This window comes from Microcaecilia unicolor, chromosome 11 (assembly GCF_901765095.1).
Source record: "Microcaecilia unicolor chromosome 11, aMicUni1.1, whole genome shotgun sequence".
Classification (NCBI taxonomy): Eukaryota; Metazoa; Chordata; class Amphibia; order Gymnophiona; family Siphonopidae; genus Microcaecilia; species Microcaecilia unicolor.
Window position 1 is genome coordinate 135,875,303 of NC_044041.1, and position 27,466 is coordinate 135,902,768.

Genomic DNA, 27,466 nt, shown 5'->3' on the forward strand with positions numbered 1-27,466 from the left:
CATACACCAGCAGCGCCGGCAGGCAGGAATGGAAAAAGGAACTCCTTTTTAATGTTGTTCCGTCCATCAAATCCAGATATATCCCGAAAATCTGTTTTGTTTTAACCCAGGCCATGAAACTGTCCTGAAAAGCAATATGCCAGTTTGCAATCATACCAGCAATCAGTCCCATCTGATTCAAGTGACTGAAGTTAGTAAAACCCATCAGTAAGAGCAAATACTATTATTATGATGGAGTAGTCTAGTGGTTAGTGCAGTGGATTTTGATCCTTGTAACTGGGCAAAAGTCACTTAACCCTACATTGCCCTACGTACAAATAAGTACTTGTATATACTATGCAAACCGCTTTGAATGTAGTTGCAAAAAACACAGAAAGGCGGTATAGCAGTTCCCTTATTTTTGCTGTAGTTCCTTTATTCCTGACCTTACAAAGATGGCTGCTGAGGGAAACCGGGCTTTGTATATTCAATATCTGGGTAAAAGGTCACAAGAGTGTGGGAGCCTCGGGAGGTAGGCGGTGGAGAAGCGAGCAACAAGAAAGGAGTTAAACTTCTTTTGGAGCGAACAACAATAAAGGAAGGAGAAAGTATGGCAGTCTCAGGAGAAGGAGATGGAGGCAGCAGTAGGAGCAAGGTGAAAAGGCTTGTGTGCCATCTAGTACGGGGAGATCAAGGACAGCGTTATGCTAGCTACGAGGAGTTTTCCATACGTTTATGTATGGAATAGGCTTGAGAGAATAGGCAACGTAAAGATTTGACCGTGTTTCTTTATAAAGCCCCAGTTGCCTCCTTGCAGGTTCCTGCTATGGCCACGTTCAAATCTTTCCTAAAAAAGGTCTCTCTTTGAGGCCGTTTTTACCAACCTTATTGTAAAAACCGACAAACCTGTTGCAAGAGCAAACATATGTAAGGTCCTTATATATGTTTGCTCTTGCAACAGGTTTGTCGGTTAAAAGTGGATTGCGTTTGTCATCTTGGTAGGACAATACTGCTGCTCAGTTACAATTTACATAATCCAAATTAAACTTTAAATATTCCGATGATCTTCGGTTTAGTCCTCACCTGTAGCAACCTACTTCATTCTCCTCAGTCGTACCCTTTTTTTTTTTTGATCTCTGTGTTTCTTCTCAGTTCTGACTAGATTATAAGCACCAAAAGGTAGGGACTGTTCAATATGTATGTTTGTACAATGCTGTATCTGGTATGCACATCTGTATGCAGATGATAAGAATGAGAGTGCATGATCCTCCTGTGCACATTTTGAGATAATCACACATTGCTGGGGAAGCAGATCATTTTGTTCTCTGATTTGTGTGCTCTCCAGCTCGTTTTCCTTTCTGTATCATTTCCTACCGGGAGGGGAGAGATTATAGCAAACACAGTTCAGGAGGACAGATCACAAATCATCAGAGAACTGTGAATGATTTATGGGAGGATGGGAATCAGGGAGAAAGAATACAGTTTGGTCCTTATTTTATAGATCCTATCTCGGTGGGGGGGGGGGGGGGGGGGGGTCTTTACCAAGCAGCGGTAAACCCAACGCAGGCTTACAGCTCACTAATCCGGAACGGCTGCCGGCGGTAGTTCCAACTGAAGTGCATTCCATTTACGGCACTCTGGAATTGTTTTTTTTCTGTAGTGCGGTGCTAGCCTAGTGGTAATCGGGCGTCGCCCTGTGCTGCGTGGTTACTGCAGTGAAGGACGGCAAGTGCTCCCTGCCGCATGGCCATGCGGTTAGGGTTATCTTACTGATTGGCCATTTTTTTTTGGGGGGGGGGGGCATTTTACCTGCTGCGGTAAAAAGTGCTCAGGCCCACAGGAAAAAGAGCCTCCGCTGCTACTGCAGGGCCCTTTTTCCCGTGGTTTAGTAAAAGGACCTCGCAGTGCAATCTGCAGAAAAATAAGAACTGTACTGTATCTGTATGTCAAATAGAAAATCAGGGGGCCAATGCTCAAAACCTAACGCTAGTGTTAGAAGTAGTTAGCACTGGACCAATGTGCACGTTAATGTGTGTAGAGTGTTCAGAGGGGCTCTAGCACGGAAACAAAGTGCGTGCTGAAGATGGTCGCAAATTGTATTTAATTGTACTCAAACAGATGTTTATGAGGTCATTTGGTATTCCCTTCCAATGCTTAGAGAACAGGTCACAAACAAAAGCTGGCCTTAACTCTGGAAACTTGCTGCAAATTGGGGGTGGCGAGGTTTTGAAGAGAAGATTTCTTCAGAATTTCTCAGTTTAAACTGCTGGTTCTATAAGAAGTGGGAGGAAGCCCATGCAGTTGATAAAGTCTGATGGTGAGAAACAAATGTGTGTGTGTCCAAGCAAGAACAAAAGTTCAAGCGCCCATTGGCGCTGTTCTTCTGTGCTTAAATATGAGCTCAAGTGAAAACAAATTTTGAAATGCTTATATTTAAAACCACAGAAGATTGGCGCCAATGTGTGCTTGCACTTCCGGTCTTGCCTAGCACATGCGCACAAGAGTTTCACAGTAAGTGCAGGTCTTGTGTGTATTTGCCAAGCACTTTCCTCTCCCTTGCTTTCGCTTTCATTGTACGCATATAACTTGAATACCATTTTCTTTGAGCACTGGAGAGCTAGGTTCTGTGCTATTCTTGCACTGTGGGTCTGCGCTGTTAGTATAGCGCCAGACCTTTGAGCATCAGGGCCCAGAACTGGAGTCATACCTCAGCCAAGTTCCATGTCTTAAAGGTTTGATTTATATTTGCCATCTGAACATTAGTTAATGTTCCTTTTAAGTGTGCATTTGTAACATGTTAGGTCAATGATTGTCATGGCAATGGCCATGCCCCCCTGTCCAGGACTCACCTCTTCTCTCCGGTGGTCTAGTTCTGCAGCTTTTACGGACTGCCTTCTCCCTGTTTCTCAAGCTGCATTCCAGAGATTTTTCTAATCCTGCTCTGATGTTCCAGCTTCCAAGCCTCACTCTGTTGTTTGTGTGCTTCAAGCCTCATTCCTGAGGGCATGACATCATCAGTGAGGCTCTCTTAAGGATCTATGGGACATTCAAACTTTGCCTTTGCAACAAGGTCTCTAGAGTGTTCTACTGTTTGTGTGTTTGTTGCACTTCTGATTGTTCTGCCTTGTCCCGAGTTTTGCCTTGAGTTCTGCCTTGCCCTGAGTTCTGCCTTGTTTTGTGTTGTGTTCTGCCTTGTCTGTCTAGCCAAGTTTGTACCCTGTTTCCATATCATCATGCTGATCAATCCATAGACTGGTGGGTTGTGTCCATCTACCAGCAGGTGGAGATAGAGAGCAAACTTTTGCCTCCCTATATGTCAGTGATGGGCAACCTTTGAGCTTGGTGTGTCAAAATTCGCCAAAAAACCGAGCATAACTCGGGTGGTGTGTCACTTCGAGAAAAAAACCATAATTTCGCGATATTTATAGTTTAAATAACAAAAATGTATAATTGTAATATAAAACTGTATTTAATAAACCAAAAACTAATTATTTAACTTACCTACTTAGTGACTTCTTTGTTCATCTGTCAGTCGGTTTCTTTTGTTGGTCTTGATATTATTTAACTTGTGTGGGGTGCCATGAACTAAGATAAGTGAGGGGGAGGAGGAATTCTTTAACTAATCTGCCTATTAGTGACTTTTTTGTTGCTGAATTTCATTGGCTAAATCTTCAATTGAAGGTTGGTATTTTGTACACTTCAAGCCCAAGCAAGCGCTACTAACTTCATCTGTCAATCTGTTTCTTTTGTTGGTTTGATATTATTTAACGCTGAGAATAAGGTTTCACAAAAGTACGTAGAGGGAAAAATTGTGAGTAAAGCCATTGCTATATTTTTCAGGGTGCTAAAAGTGTCTGGTAATCGGATCCAGGCACTCCAAATTTCCTGGTAACTCAGATATTCTCTTAATAATTGCATCTTTATTCTGCATATCGTGAAATAGAACTGGTGCACATCTTAGGAGAGTTTCTTTAATAAATTCTCCCTCACTGAGTGCTTTTCCATGCTGAGCTATGGAGTGAGCAATGCTCAAACTTGCAGATGTTAAATTTGTAGAACCTTTTACAAATTTAAGGATGGACTTAGATTGGCTCTTATAAAGTGTAGCTGCCTGGAAATGTATTCCTTCCGTTCATCCTCACTTTTTTTCAAGAGCTGGGAATGATTAGTTTCAAAATGTCTATTTATATTCCACGTTCTGCTTACTACCGTTTCAGTACATAGAACGCAAAATGATTTGCCATTTTTTTTCTATAATGCCATACATCTCGGTCCATGTCTCTTGAAAGGGTCGGCTACTGCTACTACCACTTCCTTTACTTAACCTTGGTTTTTTATTTTTTGAGTTCTCCATCAGGGGGGCAGAGACAGAAGATAGAATTATAGATAGCCTGTTAGCCCTAACTAGCCTAACTGACCACCTTATGTAAATAAGATGGCTGCCGCTATTTCTAATGGCGGGAAACGGCACCCATAGCACATGCCCTCGCCTCTCCCAGCCTCCCCCTCACCTATCTCAGTAATGGTGGTCAATTACAAATCCACGACACCCCAGAACAGTAGATTGGATGATGGTTGCTGGTAATGGTGATCACAGGGCCCTCAGAGATGCGTCCCCCACGGCATTCCGCTGCTCTCTGCTCCGCCGGCCGGAAGTGAGGAGCCGGGGCAGAGGGAGCAGCAGGGAGGGAGCCAATAGGAGCGCACACGGCACACCCCCAGCGGGTAAACATGCACCGGGTGATTTCGCCGGGGGGGGGGGGGGGGGGTCGCGCGGCGCGGGGGGGGGGGGGGGGGGCGCATCGGCGATCCGCCCCGGGTGTCAGCAAGGAACTCCGCTGCTTCTCTGTATGCGGCCACATGCGGCCGCGTGTCACTGAAAATGGCTACGCGTGTCAGTACTGACACGCGTGTCATAGGTTCGCCATCAGGGCTATATGTGGTCATGTGCTGCCGGAAACTCCTCAGTATGTTCTCTATCTCAGCAGGTGGTGGTCACACACAGCAGCAGCTCTGGCTAGGCCTCCAAGCCTAATTTTTAGGTTTTGTTGAGTGCCTGGGGTTGAGGGCTCTTCTTGAGCAAGTGCAAACCTGGTGGCGCCAGGTCCCTCCTTTTCTCCCCCCTCCCGCTGGCTCCGTTAAAAAAAAAAAAAAATTTTTGAACGTCCTTAAAGGCGTTTATTTCGACGTTTATTTAAATGTTTATTGCAGCTACTCACTGGGACACCAGGTCGTTACAGCTCGGAGCGGAAAGCAGGTAATTTTTACCTTTTTATAGCGGGCAGGGGGTTCCCCGATTGATCTCCACGTGGCCTATGGCGTCGGAGGGCGAGGGCGCAAAGAGTCGCTCCCCGGATCGCTTGGGCGCTTCTAGAGGGGATGCGGGGGTCTTAAAGTCTGATTCGCCCTTGTTGGGTGACAGTTTCGTGACCGATGAGTGTCCCGGTCCTTCCTCCGGTGTGGCGGTTTTTCCCGCCATAAACGCCCATCCCCCGCTGCTCGCCTCCGCCATCTTGGCCGGCCACGCGGCTCGGACGGCTTCTTCTTGGGCCGCCCTTGAGGTGGGAGACATTAATGCCATGAACGCCCTTAATTTGGGCGACGGCATAAAAGCGGCTAAAGTTAAGCGCCGTTCTTCCCACGCGGCTCCTTCGCGGAGTGTCGCGCCGGACGCCATCTTGGATGCGCAGCATGTCTCTCCCCCGCTCTTGCGAGCGCCGGTTGAGGGTGCGTCTAGGGCTGTAGCCCAGGCTGCGGAAGTGCACAGTCTGGGGGGTTTCTCCCCCGAGTTTGTTTTGCTGCTGCATCAGGCCTTCCTTATGCAAACGCTGCCCCTGCTCCCTCGTCTGGTAAAGAGGTTGAGGCTCCCGGAGGTAAACGCCCTCGGGTTGATTCCCAGGCCTTGGAGGACTTTGTCTCCTCCGATGTAGATGAGGGCAGCGTATCTGAGTTCTCCCAACGGTCCTTTGCGGATTCCTTGGAGGAGACGGATCCCCGCTCGGATGGAGCGGATGACCCCTCTGCAGCGCAGCTCTTTAGCTCAGAGGATTTGCCCAACCTGTTAGTGCAGGCCATGGGCATTTTGAAGATTTCCTCTCCGGAGGACGTCTCTCCCTCAGCCCCTGTTGGCTCTGCCATTATGCTGGGGACGAAGCGCCCGCCTAGAACCTTCCACGTGCATGATGCCATGCACACCTTAATTTCGGCTCAATGGGATGTCCCGGAAGCGAGCCTTAAAGTGGCTAGGGCTATGTCCCGCCTCTATCCTTTGCCTGAAAGTGAACGTGAGGCCTATCTGTGGCCTACCGTGGATTCTTTAATCACTGCGGTGACTAAGAAAACGGCGTTGCCGGTGGAAGGTGGCACGGCCCTAAAGGACGCCCAAGACAGAAGATTGGAGGCGGCCTTAAGGTCGTCCTTTGAGGCGGCTGCTTTAAGTTTGCAGGCTTCAGTTTGCGGCTCCTATGTGGCCAGGGCGTGCCTGACTATGGTGCAGCGGGCTTCCCCCTCGGATCATTCCTTGAGGGCTGATTGGCCGGCCCTGGAATCGGGCTTAGCCTATTTGGCAGACTTGCTGTATGATGTCTTGAGGGCCTCAGCTAAAGGCATGGCTCAGACAATCTCTGCGCGGCGGTGGCTTTGGCTGAAGCATTGGTCTGCTGACCACGCCTCTAAATCCCGCCTGGCTAGATTGCCTTTTAAAGGCAAGCTGCTCTTTGGGGTCGAGCTGGACAAAATCGTGACCGATCTCGGCACGTCTAAGGGCAAGAAGTTACCAGAGGTCAGGGCTCGGGCTAGTACTCGCCCCGGTACCTCCAGAGGACGGTTTCAGGAAGCCCGTCGGTACCGCCCGGGCAGGTCGGGCTCCTCTGCCCCCTCTTCCTTCAAGAGGAACTTCTCCCCCAAGCAGCATTCCTTTCGCAGAGACCGCCGTCCCGGAGGTGCTCCCTCCGGTCCTCCCCCAGGGTCTCGTACCCAATGACGGGGCCTTGGTCCACGCCCCAGTGCAGATTGGAGGACGGCTGTCCTCGTTTCTGGGCGAGTGGACCACAATAACTTCAGACGCTTGGGTGCTGGAAGTCATCAGAGACGGCTACAAGCTAGAGTTCTGCCGACCCTTAAGAGACGGGTTTGTACTCTCTCCCTGCAAGTCTCCGGTCAAAGCTGTGGCAGTGCAGCAGACCTTGGACAACCTGATCCGCCTGGGTGCGGTCGTTCCGGTGCCAGAAAATCAGCTTGGCAAGGGGCGTTACTCCATTTACTTTGTGGTACCAAAGAAAGGAGGTTCTGTCCGGCCTATCCTCGACCTCAAAGGGGTCAATCGGGCCTTGAAAGTTCGGCACTTTCGCATGGAGACTCTCCGCTCTGTTATAGCGGCAGTGAAGGCAGGGGAGTACCTGGTATCCTTGGACATCAAGGAAGCGTACTTGCATATTCCCATCTGGCCTCCTCATCAACGCTTTCTGCGTTTTGCAGTCCTGGGCTGACACTTCCAGTTCAGAGCCCTCCCGTTCGGGTTGGCTACTGCTCCGCGGACCTTCTCCAAAGTAATGGTGGTCATCGCGGCCTTCCTGAGGAAGGAAGGAGTACAAGTCCATCCTTATCTGGACGACTGGTTGATCCGAGCCCCCTCTTATGCAGAGTGCGGCAAAGCTGTGAACCGGGTGGTTGCTGAGCTGGTGGACGCAGACGGACAAGTTGTCTGCAGGAATGCCTCTGGTGACCCCGGAGTGGATTGTCGTCACGACGGACGCCTCTTTGTCGGGCTGGGGAGCCCACTGCTTGGGAAGGACAGCGCAGGGGCTCTGGTCTCCTGCAGAGGCAAAGTGGTCTATCAACCTCCTGGAACTCAGAGCCATTCAGTTGGCGTTTTTGGAGTTCCTCCCGGTACTGGCGTTGAAGCCAGTACGGGTCCTGTCGGACAATGCCACGGCTGTGGCCTATGTCAACCGCCAGGGAGGTACCAAGAGCGCCCCTCTAGCCAAGGAGGCCATGAATTTATGCCAGTGGGCGGAAGCGAACCTGGAACAGCTGTCAGCGGCCCACATTGCCGGAGTCATGAATGTCAAGGCGGACTTTCTCAGTCGCCATACCTTGGAGCCCGGAGAGTGGCAGCTATCTGCTCAGGCGTTCTTGGACATCACGAAGCGCTGGGGCCAGCCGAGCCTAGATCTGATGGCGTCATCGGCCAATTGCCAAGTGCCGCGCTTTTTCAGCAGAGGACGGGACCCTCGATCCCTGGGAGTAGATGCTCTTCTCCAACAGTGGCCGACACAAGAGCTTCTCTATGTGTTCCCGCCCTGGCCCATGTTGGGCAGGGTGCTAGACCGGGTGGCAAAGCATCCAGGCCGGATAATCCTGGTGGGTCCGGATTGGCCCAGACGTCCCTGGTATGCGGACTTGATCAGGCTCTCAGTCGACGATCCTCTGCGACTGCCAGTGGAGCAGGGCCTGTTACATCAGGGTCCCGTGGTGATGGAGGATCCCTCCCCCTTTGGTCTTACGGCCTGGCTATTGAGCGGCAGCGTCTGAGAAAGAAGGGCTTCTCAGACAAGGTCATCACCACTATGCTGAGAGCGAGGAAGCGCTCTACTTCTACGGCTTACGCCAGGGTTTGGCGTACCTTTGCAGCATGGTGTGAAGCGGGCTCACTTTCTCCCTTCACTGCTCCAATTTCTTCAGTGTTGGCGTTCCTGCAAGAAGGTCTGGAGAAAGGCCTGTCGCTCAGTTCCCTTAAAGTCCAGGTAGCGGCTCTGGCTTGCTTCAGGGGCCGCCTGAAGGGTGCTTCCCTGGCTTCGCAGCCAGATGTGGTGCGCTTTCTCAAGGGAGTTAATCACCTGCGCCCTCCTCTGCACTCAGTGGTGCCTGCGTGGAATCTCAACCTGGTGCTAAGAGCCTTGCAGAAGCCGCCTTTTGAACCCTTGTCGAGGGCATCTCTGAAAGACCTGACGTTGAAAGCAGTCTTTTTGGTGGCTATCACTTCAGCCAGAAGAGTTTCCGAGCTCCAGGCGCTCTCATGTCGAGAGCCTTTTCTGCAGTTCACTGAGGCAGGAGTGACTATTCGCACAGTGCCTTCCTTCCTGCCCAAGATTGTTTCTCGCTTCCATGTGAATCAGCAGCTCTGTCTCCCTTCCTTTCGTAGGGAGGACTACCCAGAGGAATTCTCTGCTCTCAAATATCTGGATGTGAGACGAGTGATCATCAGATACTTGGAAGTGACCAATGATTTCCGGAAATCGGATCATCTGTTTGTCCTGTTTGCAGGTCCTCGTAAGGGTCTGCAGGCTGCTAAGCCTACAGTGGCAAGATGGGTCAAGGAAGCCATTGCAGCGGCTTATGTGGCCGCGGGGAAGGTGCCGCCTATCCAGCTGAAGGCTCACTCCACTAGTGCTCAGGCGGCCTCGATGGCAGAGGCCGGGTCCGTCTCCTTGGCAGAGATATGCAAGGCGGCAACTTGGGCATCGGCCCATACATTCTCCAAGCATTACCGCTTGACTGTGGCTGCTCGGGCGGAGGCCTGGTTTGGAGCTTCAGTGTTGAGGTCAGGGATTTCAATGTCCCGCCCTGGGTGAGTACTGCTTCGGTACATCCCACCAGTCTATGGATTGATCAGCATGATGATATGGAAGGTAAAATTATGTATCATACCTGATAATTTTCTTTCCATTAATCATAGCTGATCAATCCATAGCCCCTCCCAGATATCTGTACTGTTTTTATTCTGGTTGAATTTTAGGTTCAAGTTTAGTCTTCAGTTACTTCAGGAGGACTTCGTGTTCAAGTTTTTTCACTTGGATTCTTCAAGAGTTGAGACGAGTTTGTGTTACAGTGAGCTGCTGCATTCCTCTCCCCTCCGTTTTACGGGGCTGGATTGAGACTTAAATTCTGCCGGCACTCCCTCCCGCTTCGTGCGGCTGTAGGGCAGCTTTGTACCCCTCCCGCTTCGGCGGTGTTAGGGTCAGTCAGCTCCTCCCGCGGTTGCAGGATAAGCCAGATCCCCCCGCATCGGCGGGGTGGTGTCCCTCCCTCGCTCCGCGGGGATGAGCTGGACGGATTCCCCTCCCCCACTTGTGTGGGGATGAGCTGGGTTAATTCCCCTCCCCCGTTTCGGCGGTGGTGAGCTGGGCAGAGTGTCCCTTTGTGGGTGTAATTCTCTAAGTGCTGAGTCCTGCGGATGGAGCTTTGATATCGACATACTGAGGAGTTTCCGGCAGCACATGACCACATATAGGGAGGCAAAAGTTTGCTCTCTATCTCCACCTGCTGGTAGATGGACACAACCCACCAGTCTATGGATTGATCAGCTATGATTAATGGAAAGAAAATTATCAGGTATGATACATAATTTTACCTTCTTCACCCTGTTCCAGCCAAGTCAGTTCCACTGCAGGTTCCTGTCCCAGCCAAGCCAGCTCCGCTCCAAGTTCCTATTCCAGCTTTAGTTCTAGGCCGGGTGATTCACCTGCTGCTAACCAGTCTCCAGCAGCAGCCCAAGGGCTCACATTCTTTGAGATCGTTACTGATTACAAAGGCCATGAGCTCGGCAGAGTCACTGTCCTGCAGCTGCAAGTGATCTTCCAGCTTCAGTCCCTAACTGGTGCAGTCCAAGACCTGGCTTCACACTTGCACCAATTACAGCAATTTATGGGAGCATTTCAGACTCTGGCTAATCGCCTGGACCACTACCTGAGATCGGTAGCACCCCAAGCTCCAGCTCCTTCACATCTGGACCCCCTCCCGGCAATAGCTCCTATGACTAAAATGATAGCGGGGATGGGACGACTTCCCTATGAAGAAAGACTAAGGAGGCTAGGGCTTTTCAGCTTGGAGAAGAGACGACTGAGGGGAGACATGATAGAGGTATATAAAATAATGAGTGGAGTGGAACAGGTGGATGCGAAGTGTCTGTTCACGCTTTCCAAAAATACTAGGACTAGGGGGCATGCGATGAAACTACAGTGTAGTAAATTTAAAACAAATCTGAGAAAATTTTTCTTCACCCAACGCATAATTAAACTCTGGAATTCGTTGCCGGAGAACGTGGTGAAGGCGGTTAGCTTGGCAGAGTTTAAAAAGGGGTTAGACGGTTTCCTAAAGGACAAGTCCATAAACCATTACTAAATGGACTTGGGAAAAATCCACAATTCCGGGAATAACGTATAGAATGTTTGTACATTTGGGAAGCTTGCCAGGTACCCTTGGCCTGGATTGGCCGCTGTCGTGGACAGGATGCTGGGCTTGATGGACCCTTGGTCTTTTCCCAGTGTGGCATTACTTATGCACTTATGACTTCAGGCATTTCATCTCATGGCACCACCAAGGTATGACGGTAATCCCAAAGACTGTAGAGAATTTCTCAACCAGTGTTGAATAATTTTTGAACTTCAAGCCAGAGATTTCCCCTCTGACAGAGCCTGGGTGGCCTATAATATTTCCTTGTCTGGCCAAGCCTTAGCATGGGTGTCCCCTCGACAACCCAGTGCTTAATGATCTCCACAGTTTTTTGGGATACTTCAAAAGGGTCTTTGAAGAACCAGGGAAAGTTACATCAGTCACTTCTGAACTTTTTAGGTTAAAACAAGGGACACGGACCCTGGGAGATTATGCTATTCAGTTTCGCACCTTGGCTTCTGAATTGACTTGGAATAATGAGAGCCTGGCAGTGGTTAGGACCCTAAGTCAAGGATGAACTGGCTGGGTGAAACCTTCCCACCAGATTGGATAACCTTATTGGTCTCTGCAATATGATAGATATGCGATTTCAGAAGCGAGCCTGAGAACGGTTCTCTTCAGAAAAGACAACCATGAAGACACTGTTCTGACCTGGTTTTACATCCTGCCTCACTGACACAACACTAATACAGACTACTCAACAATTACTGTGGATTCTTTTTGATTCGTATTAGGTAAATTAGACTTTTATTAGTGGTTTAAATGGAGAGTGTATAAGTCATTATTGTCTAAGATACACAATGATTAAGATATATACACAATGATTAAGATATATAACTGAAAAGAAACAATACTTATAAACAATCATTACATCACTGATCACTACAAGCAAAGCTAGGAGTTTATAGACCAGGAAAAGAAGCAGTAATAAACTATACATACACCACTGATCATTAATCTCTACATCCAGGCTCTTATCATCAGCCGGGGGGGGGGGGGGGGGGGGGGGGCTGTTCACAGCAAAAGCCAGGAGTCTTGACCAGGAAATACAGTTCTCTGCGGAGTACGTACGTTACTCACTGACGAGTTCCTAATTTCACTAGCAAAAATTCCCCTTTTTATTAGGCTTAGAACTCATGTTCAGAGCTAAGGAAAATGACAGAATGCTTGAGAATTTCTCTGTTTAGGTAAACAAGCCATAATGTGGGAATTTGGTCACATGTTTCTCTGTTCAGGTGGCCAGCCTGGACTCGAAACATGCTCCATCTCCCCCCTGCGCATAGCTGTGTCTTATCTTCCTACACATTCCAAATCATTTTCACACAAACAGAATTATACACTTTAATGAGAAAGTACTATCGGTCACTCAGATAGAGTTGGAAAGCAATCTTTAAAATCCTTCCATTACAGACACCAAGCTATCAGTACCCTCCACGTGCTCCCAGTCAGAGGGAGGGCCCTGCTCTCGATCCTGTAGAACCCATGCAACTAGGTCGCTCTTCTCTCTCAGTACAAGAAAAACAGAGGCGTCGGAGCCTTAATCTATGTCTGTATTGTGGCTAAAATGGACCTGTGCGTTCAAGTGCCCTAATAAGTCTGGACCTTTGAACCAAGCTTTGGTTGTGGGCACTGCGCTGAGCCTATCTCCGGGTCCTCTTTGCACTCAGTTCCTAAGTCCAGCAGTGCTCGACTTAGATCAAGGAGAGGAGCATACCGAGGTTTTCCTGGATTCTGAGGCAGGCGGAAACTTCATAGATGAAGCCCTGGCCCGGCAGTTCAGCATCTCTTACACAAGAGCTACCCAAGACCATTCCGGTCTCTTCAGTCTGTGGTAACATTCAAGGACACCTAAGAACCCGGATGGTCCCAGTGTGCTTGTGTATCGGTGATCACAGGGAGAACATTACTTTCTGTGTTTTTCAGTCATCAGTGCACCCCATCGTCTTACTACTACTACTTATCATTTCTTTAGCGCTATTAGACGTATGCAGCGCTGTACACTGGACATAAAGAGACAGTCCCTGCTCTACAGAGCATACAATCTAATTAGGCCAGACAAACAGGACAAATAAGAGACAAAGAATTACTAAGGTGGGAATGATAAAGCATGGGTACTGAACAAGTGAGTGAGGGTTAGGAGTTAAGAGCAGTATCAAAAAGATGGGCTTCTAGCCTAGATTTGAAGATGGCCAGAGATGGAGCTTGATGTACCAGCTCAGGAAGTCTATTCCAGGCATATGGTGCAGCAAGATAAAAGGAATGGAGTCTGGAGTTGGCAGTGGAGGAGAAGGGTGCAGATAAGAGAGATTTGCCCAGTGAACGGAGTTCCCGGGGAGGAGTGTAGGGACAGATAAGAGTGGAGAGGTACTGAGGAGCTGCAGAGTGAATGCGCTTGTAAGTCAATAAGAGGAGTTTGAACTGTATGTGGAAACGGATAGGGAGCCAATGAAGTGACTTGAGGAGAGGGCTAATAGAATAGTGACACTGACAGAATATAAGTCATGCAGCAGAATTCTGAACAGATTGAAGAGGAGAGAGATGGCTAAGTGGGACACCTTTGAGAAGCAAGTTGCAATAGTAAGTGAGAGGTGATAAGAGTGTGGAAAATATTCTGGTAGTGTGCTCAGAAAGGGAAGGACGAACTTTGATGATATTGTAGAGAAAGAAATGACAAGTTTTTGTAGTCTGTTGACTATGTGCAGAGAAGGAGAGATAGGAGTCAAAGATGACCCCAAGGTTACGAGCTGATGAGACAGGGAGGATAAGAGTGTTATCCACAGAGATGGAGAATGGGGGAAGAGGAGAGGTTGGTTTAGGGGGAAAGATAAGACGCTCAGTCTTGGTCATATTTAGTTTCAGATGGCAGTGAGACATCCAGGCAGCAATGTCGGACAGGCAGGCTGATACTTTGGCCTGGATTCCTGCTGAGATTGCTGATGTGGAGAGGTAGATCTGGGAGTCATCAGCATAGAGCTGAAACTGAAAACCATGGGATGAGATCAGAGTACCAAGGGAAGATGGAGAAAAGAAGAAGTCCCAGGATGGGTCTTGGGTTTATCTTGGTTACAGAAACAATTCAACCTTAGACTGGGAGAGTGGTGACATTACAGCTTAGATCAGTGCCTGTGAACAACATTGCCTAATTCTTCTGGCGCTTCTGCTGTCACTCTAGCCACTTCCTATGTTCCTGATGTTCCACTCTAGACCGGTGGATTCCTGGCTGAGGCTTGTCCGGAGCAGCAAGCGACAACCTGGTCCCCATGTCTAGAGAGCAGGGATACTGCCAACCTGTTCCTGGGAGGGATCTCCTTTCAGAGTAAGATCTATTTCATTCAGACTCTGTCCAGCAGTTGTCCTAAGAAAACTCCTTAAACTCCAATGTCTTGTACCATGCCCGGAGAACTGGACCCTAGATATGGTGTTCAGGACATCCCTGTTGCCAGATGGGCCTATGATATTGAGGACAGCCCATGGAAGTCTGTGGGCTGTAGTATTAGCCCAGCTTTGTTCTCTAGCTCCAGTCCTGTTTGCAAGATTCAGTCCTGTCTTCAAGCTCCAGACTTGCTCTCAACTTCCAGTCCTGCAGTTCATGTTCATGCTCCAAAGCTCATTAGCCCCTGGAAGACCACAGGTGCCTTGAGGGGGAGGTACTGTCACAGCTGTGGCTATGCTCCCCTGTCCAGACTCATCTCTTCCTCCAGTGCTCAGGTTCTGCGGCTTTTACGGACTGCCTTCTCCCTGTTTCTTAAGCTGTATTCCAGAGAGTATTCTATCCCTGCTCTGATGTTCCAGCTTCCAATCCTCACGCACGAGTCGTCCAAGCCTTACTCTGACATCCCAGTATCCAAACCTCACTTTGGTGTTTCTGTGTACTTCAAGCCTCATTCCTGAGGGCATGACATCAGTGAGGGCTCTGTTAAGGAACATGAAACATTCAAACTTTGCCTTTGCAATGAGGTCTCTAGAGTGTTCTAGCATTTATGTGTTTGTTGCACTTCTGATTGTTCTGCCTAGCCTTGTACTCTGCTTTGTTTGCCTTGCACAAAGTTCTGCCTTGTATGTTTAGCCAAGTTTGTACCCTGTTCCTTCACCCTTTCCCAGCCAACCCAGCTCTGCTCCAGGTTCCTGTTCCAGCTCCAGTTCTAGGCCTCCAGTCTCCGGCAGCAGCACAAGGGCTCACATTCTTTGAGATTGTGACAGATTAAACACTGAGTATTTGTTTACATACCGGTTGGGGTGTTTAAAAATACCGCATTGATTTGTCACTCTTTCAAACAGTACAAAGACTAGGGGACACTCAATGAAGTTACACGGTAATACTTTTAAAACGAATAGGAGGAAATATTTTTTCACTTGGTGAATAGTTAAGCTCTGGAACTCATTTTGCTGGAGGATGTGGTTACAGTGGTTAGCCTATCTGGGTTTAAAAAAAACTTGGACAAATTTCTGGAGGAAAAGTCCATAATCTGTTATTGAGATAGAGAGACATGGGGGTAGCCACTGCTTGTCTTCTGATAGGTAGCATTGAATCTTGCTACTGTTTGGGATTCTGTCAGGTACTTGTGACCTGGATTGGCCACTGTTGGAAGCAGCATACTGGGCTAGATGGAACTTTGGTCTGACCCAATCTGGGTATTCTCTATTTTTTAAGTTCAATTTCTTGTAAATTTTAGAAAAATGAACAATTGACAATAAGCCTTTCAATGAAAAGTAGCATTCAGAACAACAAGAGAGAATACAACAAAATGAGGAAGCTTGTGTGACAACAGTTAATAAGAAAGTCATTACGATAGTAAAAATTAATCAATTGGCATCCACAATTGTTTTACAGCAGCGCCATTCAGCTGTTTTCCTAAGAAATGTAATTCAAATCAAAGAGGCAAACTGTATTCGAACAGAAGATATAATTCAGAAACTTTTCTGACTTCCAATTTTTTTAAAAATTTGTTGAATACCAACAGTAAATAAAATATCTATTAGCTTAGGTGCACAAGAGGATGAAATGAAACATGGCTGTTGCAAGCATAATGCAACGATGTCAGATGGGAAGAACATGCGGTAATAGATTATAGTTTGCTATATCTTGGACCAGAAAGCATGTACAGGAGTGTAGTTGAAAATCATTTGTCCTAAAGAACTAGAAGAGGAAGAGCAGTGCCAATTAAGATCATTGTGTCTCAGTTTGGCTTTCCACATTTTGCGAGGAGGCCATAAAGCTCATTGAAGCATTCCAGCAGAAAGTAAAGGTCTATTAACTGACAGATCAATCTGGAGATAATTATCATCAAGATCAATGCACCAACAATTCAACAAATCGGAAGATGGGGAATAATGTTTCTCTCTAAATATTTTATAGAATGTGGATACAGCTTTGCCTTCAATTAGAGCAGAATCACACCAGATACTACATTTCTGCCATGTTTTCCAACAAATGTATTTTTTCTTATTCATAAACGCATTATTCCATATATACGTTAGGTTCAGACCATAAAGAAATATCAGCGAGCTTGTCTAACTGATGCAGGGCGGTATGAGTTGAGGATAAAACCTTAAGAGCACTAGGAAGTTTCATTGTTCCAAGCATAGAAATCGGAATAGGAGAACAGATTCCTCTGCTAGGATCCAGGTGGGAACATCAGTTTGAATAAGAATTGATTGAATTCAAAAGAGGCCAGATGAGAGTAATACAGGTCAGGGATATTTAAGCCTCTTACTTGAGAGGCTTTAAGTTTACTAAGAACAATTCAGGGTTTTTTGTTCCGCCAAATAAATTCTGAAAATTTCTGATCGGTCCATTTATAGAAAGATTAACACAAGAAAAGGGAGCATAGAAAGTATATAAGTAATTTTAGGGGCAAGAGCCATTTTGATAGTAGAAATTCATCCCCACTAAGTAAGTTTAAGAGGCGACCATTTATCAAGATCTTTTTGTGACTATATTTTTGATTCTAGTAATATTCAGTGCATAAGTAATGCCACACTGGGAAAAGACCAAGGGTCCATCGAGCCCAGCATCCTGTCCACGACAGCGGCCAATCCAGGCCAAGGGTACCTGGCAAGCTTCCCAAACGTACAAACATTCTATTCATGTTATTCCTGGAATTGTGGATTTTTCCCAACTCCATTTAGTAGTGGTTTATGGACTTGTCCTTTAGGAAACCGTCTAACCCCTTTTTAAACTCTGCTAAGCTAACCACCTTCACCATGTTTTCCGGCAACGAATTCCAGAGTTTAATTATGCGTTGGGTGAAGAAAACTTTTCTCCGATTTGTTTTAAATTTACTACACTAGTTTCATCGCATGCCCCCTAGTCCTGGTATTTTTGGAAAGCGTGAACAGACGCTTCACATCCACCTGTTCCACTCCACTCATTATTTTATATACCTCTATCATGTCTCCCCTCAGTCGTCTCTTCTCCAAGCTGAAAAGCCCTAGCCTCCATAGTCTTTCTTCATAGGGAAGTCGTCCCATCCCCGCTAGTCGCCCTTCGCTGCACCTTTTCCAATTCTACTATATCTTTCTTGAGATGCGGCGACCAGAATTGAACACAATACTCAAGTTGCGGTCGCACCATGGAGCAATACAATGGCATTATAACATCCTCACACCTGTTTTCCATACCTTTCCTAATAATACCCAACATTCTATTAGCTTTCCTAGCCTCAGCAGCACACTAGGCAGAAGGTTTCAGTGTATTATCGACGACAACACCCAGATCCCTTTCTTGGTCCATAACTCCTAACGTGGAACCTTGCATGACGTAGCTATAATTTGGGTTCTTTTTTCCCACATGCATCACCTTGCACTTGCTCACATTAAATGTCATCTGCCATTTAGCCTCCCAGTCTCGTAAGGTCCTTCTGTAATTTTTCACAATCCTGTCGCGAGTTAACGACTTTGAATAACTTTGTGTCATCAGCAAATTTAATTACCTCGGTAGTTACTCCCATCTCTAAATCATTTATAAATATATTAAAAAGCAGCGGTCCTAGCACAGACCCCTGAGGAACCCACGGGGTCAGGTTGAGGATCTGCTCAGGACCCTTATGGGTAAGAATGCCCAGATATTTAAATGCTGTGTGAGCCCAAATAAATGTCTTGTTTTGAAAATTTGACATGGAAGATAAATCATTCAAAGGGAGATTATCTCCGATTTCTCCCAATTAACCTTACAACCAGAGAATTGAGAGTAAGCAGAAACTAGATAAATAAATGCAAGAAAGGATGAGTGTGGCTTAGTGATAAATAGGATGACATCTTCTGCATAGGCTGCCAGTTTGATTTGATGAGATTTAGTTTGAATATCATTGATCAGTGGAGATTGTCTTATCGCCGAAAGGAGAGGCTCTATGGGCCAAGTTAAAAAGGTATGGGGAGAGAGGGCATCCTTGACATGTGCCACAATGTAAGGGGGTGTCATGAGATAAAGTATCATTGACAAGAACCTTGGAGGTTGGAGTCCAATAAAGAGCTGTAATCCAGTCGAATGTTTGACCAAAGCCATACCATCTGAGAACCTGCAGCAGGAGAGGCCATTCAACGTGGTCGAAAGCTTTTTCAGCATCTAATTCAAGACCCACTACAGGCTCCGGTATGGTAGCTATGTGGTTAATAGCATGAAAAAAAATCGTAGGTTATCTCCAATGTATCTATGTTTAATGAAACCTACTTGATCAGATTGATCACAGTTAATCAATCAACTTATGGTTTTGTTCAGTCTCGCAGTGAGAATTTTGGCAAGAATTTTATAATCCAGGTTTAAGAGGGAAATGGGCCTATGTTTCAATTATCTTTATTAAAGCAGGTAAATAAACATCTTAACACTATTAACCAGGATGAACTACAAACATATCCCACTACCCCCTCCCTCTTCCAAACCCCCCTTCCCCCCCCCCTTCCCCCCCCTCCGCCCTTCCCTCTACCCTCCCCGTTCCTAAGAACCTATGAACCTTATAATACCACAGGTATTAAGTCCTCTCATCATCCTACACAGTTCCTCAATTTAAAATTCTACTTCGTGCTGCTGGTTGTAATGTGTCCCAAAAATTCGCCCAGGTTTTTACTAGCTTTTTCCCCTCGGCAGAGGAGAAATCTGTAATTCCACACCGCTCCAGTTTCAATAGTTCGATCATGTTTGTCCTCCAGGCCCCAAAAGAGGGGCCCACGCTCTCTCTCCAGGTCAGCAAAATGATCTTCTTTCCAATCAAAACCGCTCTATGAAGAAAGGAATTAAGTCCTGGCGGGGCGAGCCCTGTACACTCATATTTGCCAAAAAGTAACAGTGGTTGTCTCTGTATTGTGCTGCAGCCCCAGTACCGTTTGACTTCGTCTAGCATTTGAGACCAAAATCTCACCACTCGGGGACAAGACCAGAACATGTGCCCCAGCCCTGCATGTATCTGGTCGCAGCGGGGGCAGGCTCCAGCGCCACCAAACCTCGCTTTTGATGCTCTGGCTGGTGATATATATAGCCGCAGTGCAAACTTATATTGTAATTCCCAATGTCGAGTGTATACAGAGGTCCTTAAGGCAAGGGCCAAAAAGGTCTGGAATACCTCTTCCGAAACCTCTGCTGCCAAGTCTGACGCCCATTTCTGCGCCCTTCCTCGATAATCAATGTCCTCAGTGGAGTCTTGAAGGTATCTATGGTGAAACCGCAGGGGTACTGTATTCTGTGCCCCCAGTGTCAATGCTGTGTTCAACGTGTCCTGCACATCTTCACTCAAGTTAATCCATCCCAGTTCTGTCATATAATGCTGGATCTGCAGGTGCGCCAATTGGTCTGTCCCTGGCAGTTTAAATTCTCTTTGCAGATCCTGGAAAGGTCGCACTTTACCTTCATCTGTCAGCAGTTGGTACAAGTAGTGTATTCCTTTTCTCCGCCATCGAGCAAATATCACTGAAGATGTTCCTTCTGGGAAATCTGGATTGTGGAACAGAGGCAGGAAGGGCGTTGCAGTCCATCTAAACCAATGTCTTTTACACAGCCACTTCCAAGCTGCTCTTGTTGACAGTAAAAATGGGTTATTTCCAAGTTTATGTGTGATTCCCGTGCCTGATGCGTGTAACCACCACCCCAGATGCTCTGTGGGAGAGAGTGTCTGCTCTATTTGTGTGTTTGAGAATTCCTGCTGTCCCGTGAGCCAGTCTGTAATGTGCCTCATCGAACATTCGACTGTCAGGTATCTTATGTTGAGTAGACCCATCCCCCCGTGCCCTCTTGGTTTTTGTATTTTGTGCAGAGGAAGCCGAGGCCGTTGTCCTCTCCACAGGAATACCTGAATCGCTTTGTTGAGTGCCAGTTCCTCTTTCTTTCTTAGGTATAAGGGAAGCATCTGGAATGTGTAGAGCCATTTGGGGACTATCAACATATTAACCAGCCCTATGCGTCCTGACAGGGAAAGTGGACAGTTACCCCAAAGATGCAGTAAGCGCCTGGTCTCTCTCAGAACCGGGATCACATTTTTATCATACAGTCGCCCTATGTCTGTTGGAATGACTACCCCCAAGTACTGAATCTGATCCTCTGCCCACTGCAGCGGGAATGCACCCCTCCAACCCCGCCGCAGCTCCGGATCCAGAGGCAGCGCCAGTGACTTGTCCAGATTTAATTTAAAGCCCGAGAGTCTGCCATATTTATGCACTGTATGCAGGAGATGCTTTAGAGATGTCTGAGGGTTATTCAGCAGTAACAACAGGTCATCAGCGTACGCCAACACCTTAATCTCGTGTTGTTGGAGCCTAATACCCTGTATTTGTTCGTGTGCCCGGATCTCATTCAGCAACGGCTCTAAGGACAACAAGAATAACAGTGGAGAAAGCGGGCAACCCTGTCGCGTCCCTTTCTTAATGTCAAACCCCTCTGTTCTTATCCCATTGACTAATATGGCTCGGGGGTCAGTGTATAGTGTGATGATAGCCTTCAAGAGCCATCCGGTAAGACCTATCCACTGCAGTGTTTCAAACAGAAAGTGCCATTGTACCCGGTCGAATGCCCGTTCAGCGTCAAGGCTCACCGCCAGCCTTTGTGATTTTGTGTCAGGGTCTGCTAATGTGGCTTGAATGAATTTGCGCACGTTAAGGACAGATTGATGCCCTCGAACAAATCCGGCCTGATCTTCCTTCACTAGCTGTGGCAGCAGTGGTGCTAGTCTATCCGCTAAGATCCGAGACAGCAGTTTTGCCTCCACGTTAATCAGTGAAATTGGTCTGTAGGAACTGGGTTGCAGTAAATCTTTTCCTTTTTTTGGAATTAAACTGATAAGAGCCGTGTTGGCATGTAGTGGGAATCGGCCTTTCTCTATTACTTCATTAAGGTATTCTAATAGGGGTCCCAAGATCTGCAGTTTCAACATCTTGTAAAACTCACCGGAGAGACCATCAGGTCCCGGTGCAGAGTGCATCTTCAATGCGCCTAGAGCTTTCTGAAGCTCTTTTGCCTCTATCGGTTTATTGAGGGGGTCTAGTTGCTCTGGATGTATCTTCCCCATGTTAACTATGGCTAGGTACTCTGCTGTAGCCTTCCTGACGTCTCTCTCACCCTCCTCTCCTTTGTAGAGATTAGCAAAATGCTGTTGAAATACCTGCGCTATCTCGTCTGGATTGTTGGTAATCCCCCCCGAATGTCTGCCTATCGCAGCAATATAATGGGACTTCCTTGTGCCTTTCACCAGCCTCGCTAGCATCCCTCCCGCCTTATCTCCATATTTATGCAACCTGTACTTCCTGAATAGCAGGGATTGTGTCGTGCGTTCCTGAAGTAGGCTGTTCAGCGCCGCTCTAGTGGATGTAAGGAGTTCATAATTTTGCTGTGTGGGGTGTCTGCCATACTGCCGTCTTATAACCCGGATCTTCCGTTCCAGCTCCACTATACCCTGCGTTATTTGCCTGTTCCGTCTGCTTACGTATGCTATAGTCTCTCCTCTGAGTACTGCTTTAGCAGCAGACCAGAACAGAATAGGGTCATCCACGTGTGCCTGATTATGTGTTTGGTACTCCTCCCATTTCCTGTGCATGTGCTCTGTGAATGCTTTTGAGGGGTACAGATATGCAGGGAACCTCCACCCGGGGGATTGCTGAAAATATGTTGCAATCTCCAAATCCACCCATATAATGGAGTGGTCCGATATCTCTTCAGGGCCTATGACCGCTCCCGTTATTTTCTGAAATATATCAGGGGAGGTCAATATATAGTCTAAGCGAGACTGCGAATGATGTGCCCTGGAGATGTGCGTGTAATCTCTTTCATCTCCATGTAATATCCTCCAGGGGTCAAGCAGGCCCACCTTCTGACAAAAGGAATCCAGGAGGGACACCTCCGATAGAGTGTCAGGGCGCGCCTGCCTTGACCTGTCTAACACTGGGTCTATCACTTGATTCATATCTCCAGCAATTACTATTGGGAGGGATGCATGTGTGTGGCAAAGGGTCAACAGCTGAGCGTAAAAGTGTGTAGCTGAGGTGTTAGGGCCATACGCTGATACCAGTAGCATCTCTTTTCCTTATAGATTGAGCTGAATTCCAACATATCTCCCTTCTCCATCTTTGAACAGCATTTTTGCTGCGCCCATCAATGATTTGTGCAGCAGAATTGCTGTCCCACCTCTCCTGCCTGTTGCTGGGGAATAGAATACCTCCCCGACCCATCCTCTTTTTAGCTTATCGCTTTCCTCTTTGGATAGCCTCGTTTCCTGCAGGCAGGCAATGCCTACCCCATGACGTTTTAGAGCTGATAGGATTTTGGTTCTCTTAATTGGGGATGTGATGCCGCCTACATTCCAAGAGATCAAACGTGTTTTAACCACCTTCCCCTTGGTGTCTTGGAACTTGCACTGTTAAATACCTCTGAGGCCTTTGTCTCCCAGGCTCCCAGCCTAGCCCCGAAGACATCTCTCTCCCCTGTTGCATCAACGTGTATGTCTCCCTCCAGCTTGCTTTCTTCCACTTCCGCCACCCTGGACTTCTTTGTGTAGGTTCCCTCTCCATTTTACCATACCTGAGGATACTTCTTTTGCCTTTTGCTAATCCCCCCCTCCCTTCTCCACCCTTCCCTAACTCCCCTCCCCCCCTATTAATCTCTACACTCCCAAACATGCCCTAGACAACAACTAATGTGGGAGCCCCTGCCATGCCCGAGGCCCCCCCACCCGATCCACCACTTTGTGTTGTGAACCAGCTCTTTACTGTGTGCAATACAGAACAACCATTTTATAGTTCTCACCCACTTTGGGTCTTAGAATCGTCCTTATTTCCAATCTGCTCCGCCGTCTGTTGTTGTTCCCTCTGTTCCAGGGCTGTTATGTACTCTTTGGCAGCTGCCTCTGAATCATAGGACCTCCATTTGCCATCTTGTTGGATTTTTAAAATTGCTGGGTAAATCAGCATGAACTTGATCTGCAAATCCTGTAATCGTCTACACAGGGGGGTGAATTTCTTTCGACGGTCCTGTAAAGATACTGAAAAGTCCTGAAAGATTCTTATTGTCTTCCCCTCAAACTTTGTATCGTCCCGTTTTAATCGGTAGCCTCGCAAAATCTCCATCTTGTGCAGGTAGTTATGTACTTTCAGTATGACTGCACGCGGGCTCTGGCGGCCATCTTGGATGTGGCCCACTCGGTGTATTCGTTCTAAGCACAGTGCTCCTGCATGGTCAGACAGCGCAAATTCGGCGTTCAGCCACTTTTCTATCACCGTGGCCAGCACCGAGTCACTCACCGATTCTGGTATGCCGATCAGGCGTAAGTTGCTCCTTCTGGCCCTGTTTTCTAAATCATCCACTTTCTGTTGCAGCGCTTCGACCGTAGACTGCGTGTTCTGAAGCCGACCATGCACTGGGGAAAGCGCATCCTCAATCTCTGACACCCGCCTCTCTAGCTCCCCAGCCCGTTGTGTTACATCTGTCAGGCGCGATTCATATTGTTCTAGCTGTGCCTAGATTTTTTCCAATCGCGGCTCCAATGCTTGCGTTACCGCGGCGGTCAGTTGCGCCAGCTGCGCGGGAGTGAAGTTCTGCTCGCTTCGCTGCAAGGCCTTCTCCTCGGTGGTATCCGCCGTCTTTGCCTTATCCTTCTCCTTTTTAGCGTTGCGTTGCGGCATTGATTTAGTTGCTGTTTCTACGAACTTATCCATTGGTTGTACTGCTTCTGCTAATATATTAGTTCGCTGGTCAGCCGTTTTCTGCGGTTTATATGGTTAAATCAGGCGCGGGGGCCCCGGAGAGCAAAGACACACGTCCTACTCTCTCAACGCATCACGTGACTCCCGGGAAATGGGCCTATAATTTTGCACTCTACAGGGATCCTGTCCCAGTTTAGGGACGAGTATGATTGAGGTTTCAGTGAACCTCCGTTGTTTCTCAGGGTGAGCTCATATAAAATTAAAGTATGTTAGAGGATGAGGAGCTAACAGAAATCTAAATTTCTTATAAAATTCTGGAGTAATGCCATTGGGATCAGGAGTTTTGTTTGTAGCAAGTGAATTAATGGCTGCAAGTAGTTCTTGTTCAGAAATAGGAAAATCTAAATCTTTGCAGTAGTGTAAGATGTGTGATAGTAGGTAAAAGTTTAGAAACATTCTGAGCAGATCCTGTAGCTTCAGATGCAAACGATATAGCTTTATCTTTTGCAGAGTTAACAATTTGTCCCTGATCATTTTGTAAAACAGATATATCATTCTCCTCTTCCCTTTCAAAAATTTAGCTAATAATTTGCCAACTTTGTTGTTACCAGAATAATGACCAGAAGCTTGAATGAAAAGGTAATTTTTTTGCTTTTCTGGAAACTATTGAATTATACTTATACTTAGCTTCAAGAATTTGGGTCAATCATGTGTATAGCTTCTAATCACTTAATATCTTGCTCAAGGGCATGTTTTTAGCAAAATTTTGTTTAGTAATCCAAGCCTAGATGCTTATAAGTTCCCCTCATAGTGATGCCTTATCAGCTTTCCAAATAGTGAACAGGGAATTCAGGAGATTCATTCCTAAAGAAAAATTCCTTAATGAAGTCTAATATCCTATTAATGGAAACTTCATCATTTAAAATGGCATTGTTAAGCCTCTAGGATGGAGAGGAGTGTGAAAGTGATGGAGAGTGTAGGTGGAGAGAAACTGCAGCATGATCAGATAAATGTATAGGATGTATACTGGATGAAGACAATACAGAGGAAAGAGAAATGAGAAAGTAATCCAGTCTAGCATAGGTGTTGTGTGGAGGAGAGAAGTGTGTAAAATCTTTAGATGAGGGATGTAAGATCCGGCATGCATCAACTAGGTCAGCACTAATAAGTAAGTTTTGCAGTTCCAGAAGCATTTTTGATTTAGAGGGTCTACAGGAAGAAGACCCCTATCTGAGTAATTTTCAAGAGGTTGGTTAAAATCACCAGCTGCTTTTAAGAGACCAGATTGATGTTGCAACGTACTCAAATATAAATTTCTGATTAATTTAGGCGAATCGGTGACAGGAGCATAAAAATGTACAAAAGTATAATCAAACAGCATATATAGTAGTGCATACTAAAGACCATCTGCCATCAGATTCAGAGAAATATTTAGGGCCCCTTTTACCAGGTTGTGCTGGTGGCGAGTGTATTTGACGCACACTGAGGCCCCCTTTTATCGCTGCGGGGAAAGGTAGGTCTTTCTTTTTTTTAAATAGCTGTGTGGCAAGTGAAGCACTTGCCGCATGGCCATTTCGTGGGGGGGCCCATACCGCCACCCAATGAGGTGGCAATAGGGGCTCCTGCACTAACCTGGCGTTAACCAGGCAATGTGCAGCACTACCTGATTACTACCAGGTACACATATATTTTTGTAGCGCTGGGGATGGGAACTACTGCCGAGCTGCTGTGGTAGCCCGGCGGTACTTCCTTTTTAGCGAGCAGGAAGCCTGCATTGGGCTTACTGCCGCTTTGTAAAAGGGCTCCTTAGTGATTTTAGCATTTAAAGAGTTATTAAATAAAATTGAAACTCTTTTTTTCTTAACTGCAGGAGAGTGAAAAGTATTGTCAAATCCTGGAATATGAAATTTAGGACAATCAAATAATAAGCAGATGAGTTTCCTGTAAAAAAAATATATCAGGATGTAAAGATTTCAAATAGAAATTTTATTCCTCTTAATGGGGTGATTCAACCCATTGACATTAAATGTAATGACTTGAAGATCAGACATGCTAATACAGAAAAAAAACAGGGGATTGAATGCCAAGAATCTTAGCATATGGGTACCAAAATGTGAAGGAAAACAAAAAGTTAAGATGCTATGATATTAAAAAGCATATGGTTAACAAGTGCCTCAGTAGAACCACAATAGTAATCCATAGCAACAAGCGGGATTACTTGGAACAAAAATAAGATAGAGAATACATCCATGGGTGAGACTGGACTGGAGTCCTTGAGAATGTTTTGGGGGTGTTCCAAAATCAGAAGTCATAAGAAAAATCCAATAAGTATGTTGTGTAGGAGAAGAAGAAAAGTTCAGTGACAGCTAATGCATCAGAGTCAATAAAGAGGACTTGATAATACAATCTCCGAATTTGAAAGTATGTCATTGTATTCAAGATAGGAGGAGAGAAGCTCAGTGTCCTTGCATCTTAATTAATTAAAGGAAAAATGTGAGTTTTGAAGGTTCCAGGTAAGTATTAGTACGATTATTGTAGGTAATTTTCATCTTGGCAGGGTAGATAAGGCCAAATTTGGCTCCAATGTCTTTCAGAAGTTGGTGAAGTTGGAGAAATTCTTTTCTCTTTAATGCAGTCATTTTAGCCAAATGTCCTACTCTAAGAATGCGTTTACCTTGGTATAAGAGGTGATTCGCAGCTCGTGCTTCATTCAGAATGGGTAAGTACATAAGTAATGCCACACTGGGAAAAGACCAAGGGTCCATCGAGCCCAGCATCCTGTCCACGACAGCGGCCAATCCAGGCCAAGGGCACCTGGCAAGCTTCCCAAACGTACAAACATTCTATACATGTTATTCCTGGAATTGTGGATTTTTCCCAAGTCTATTTAGTAGTGGTTTATGGACTTGTCCTTTAGGAAACCGTCTAACCCCTTTTAAAACTTTGCCAAGCTAACTGCCTTCACCACGTTCTCCGGCAAAGAATTCCAGAGTTTAATTATGCGTTGGGTGAAGAAACATTTTCTCCGATTTGTTTTAAATTTATTACACTGTAGTTTCATCGCATGCCCCCTAGTCCTAGTATTTTTGGAAAGCGTGAACAGACGCTTCACATCCACCTGTTCCACTCCACTCATTATTTTATATGCCTCTATCATGTCTCCCCTCAGCTGTCTCTTCTCCAAACTGAAAAGCCCTAC

General features: G+C 46.6%; 1 protein-coding gene across 2 annotated transcripts in view; it reads left to right on the forward strand.

The window, feature by feature from the left end:
• The first annotated feature begins 483 nt into the window (after positions 1-483).
• CCS (copper chaperone for superoxide dismutase) overlaps positions 484-27,466 on the forward strand; it is a 237,437-nt gene continuing 210,454 nt past the window's right edge. The window contains exon 1 of one of the 2 annotated variants that reach the window (XM_030219151.1): positions 484-634. In XM_030219151.1, the coding sequence (XP_030075011.1) occupies positions 590-634 (45 nt within the window). In that variant the 5' untranslated portion in view covers positions 484-589. Of the gene's footprint in view, positions 635-1,086; positions 1,159-27,466 lie in introns of those variants that run through there. The other variant, XM_030219152.1, reaches the window with a different exon arrangement.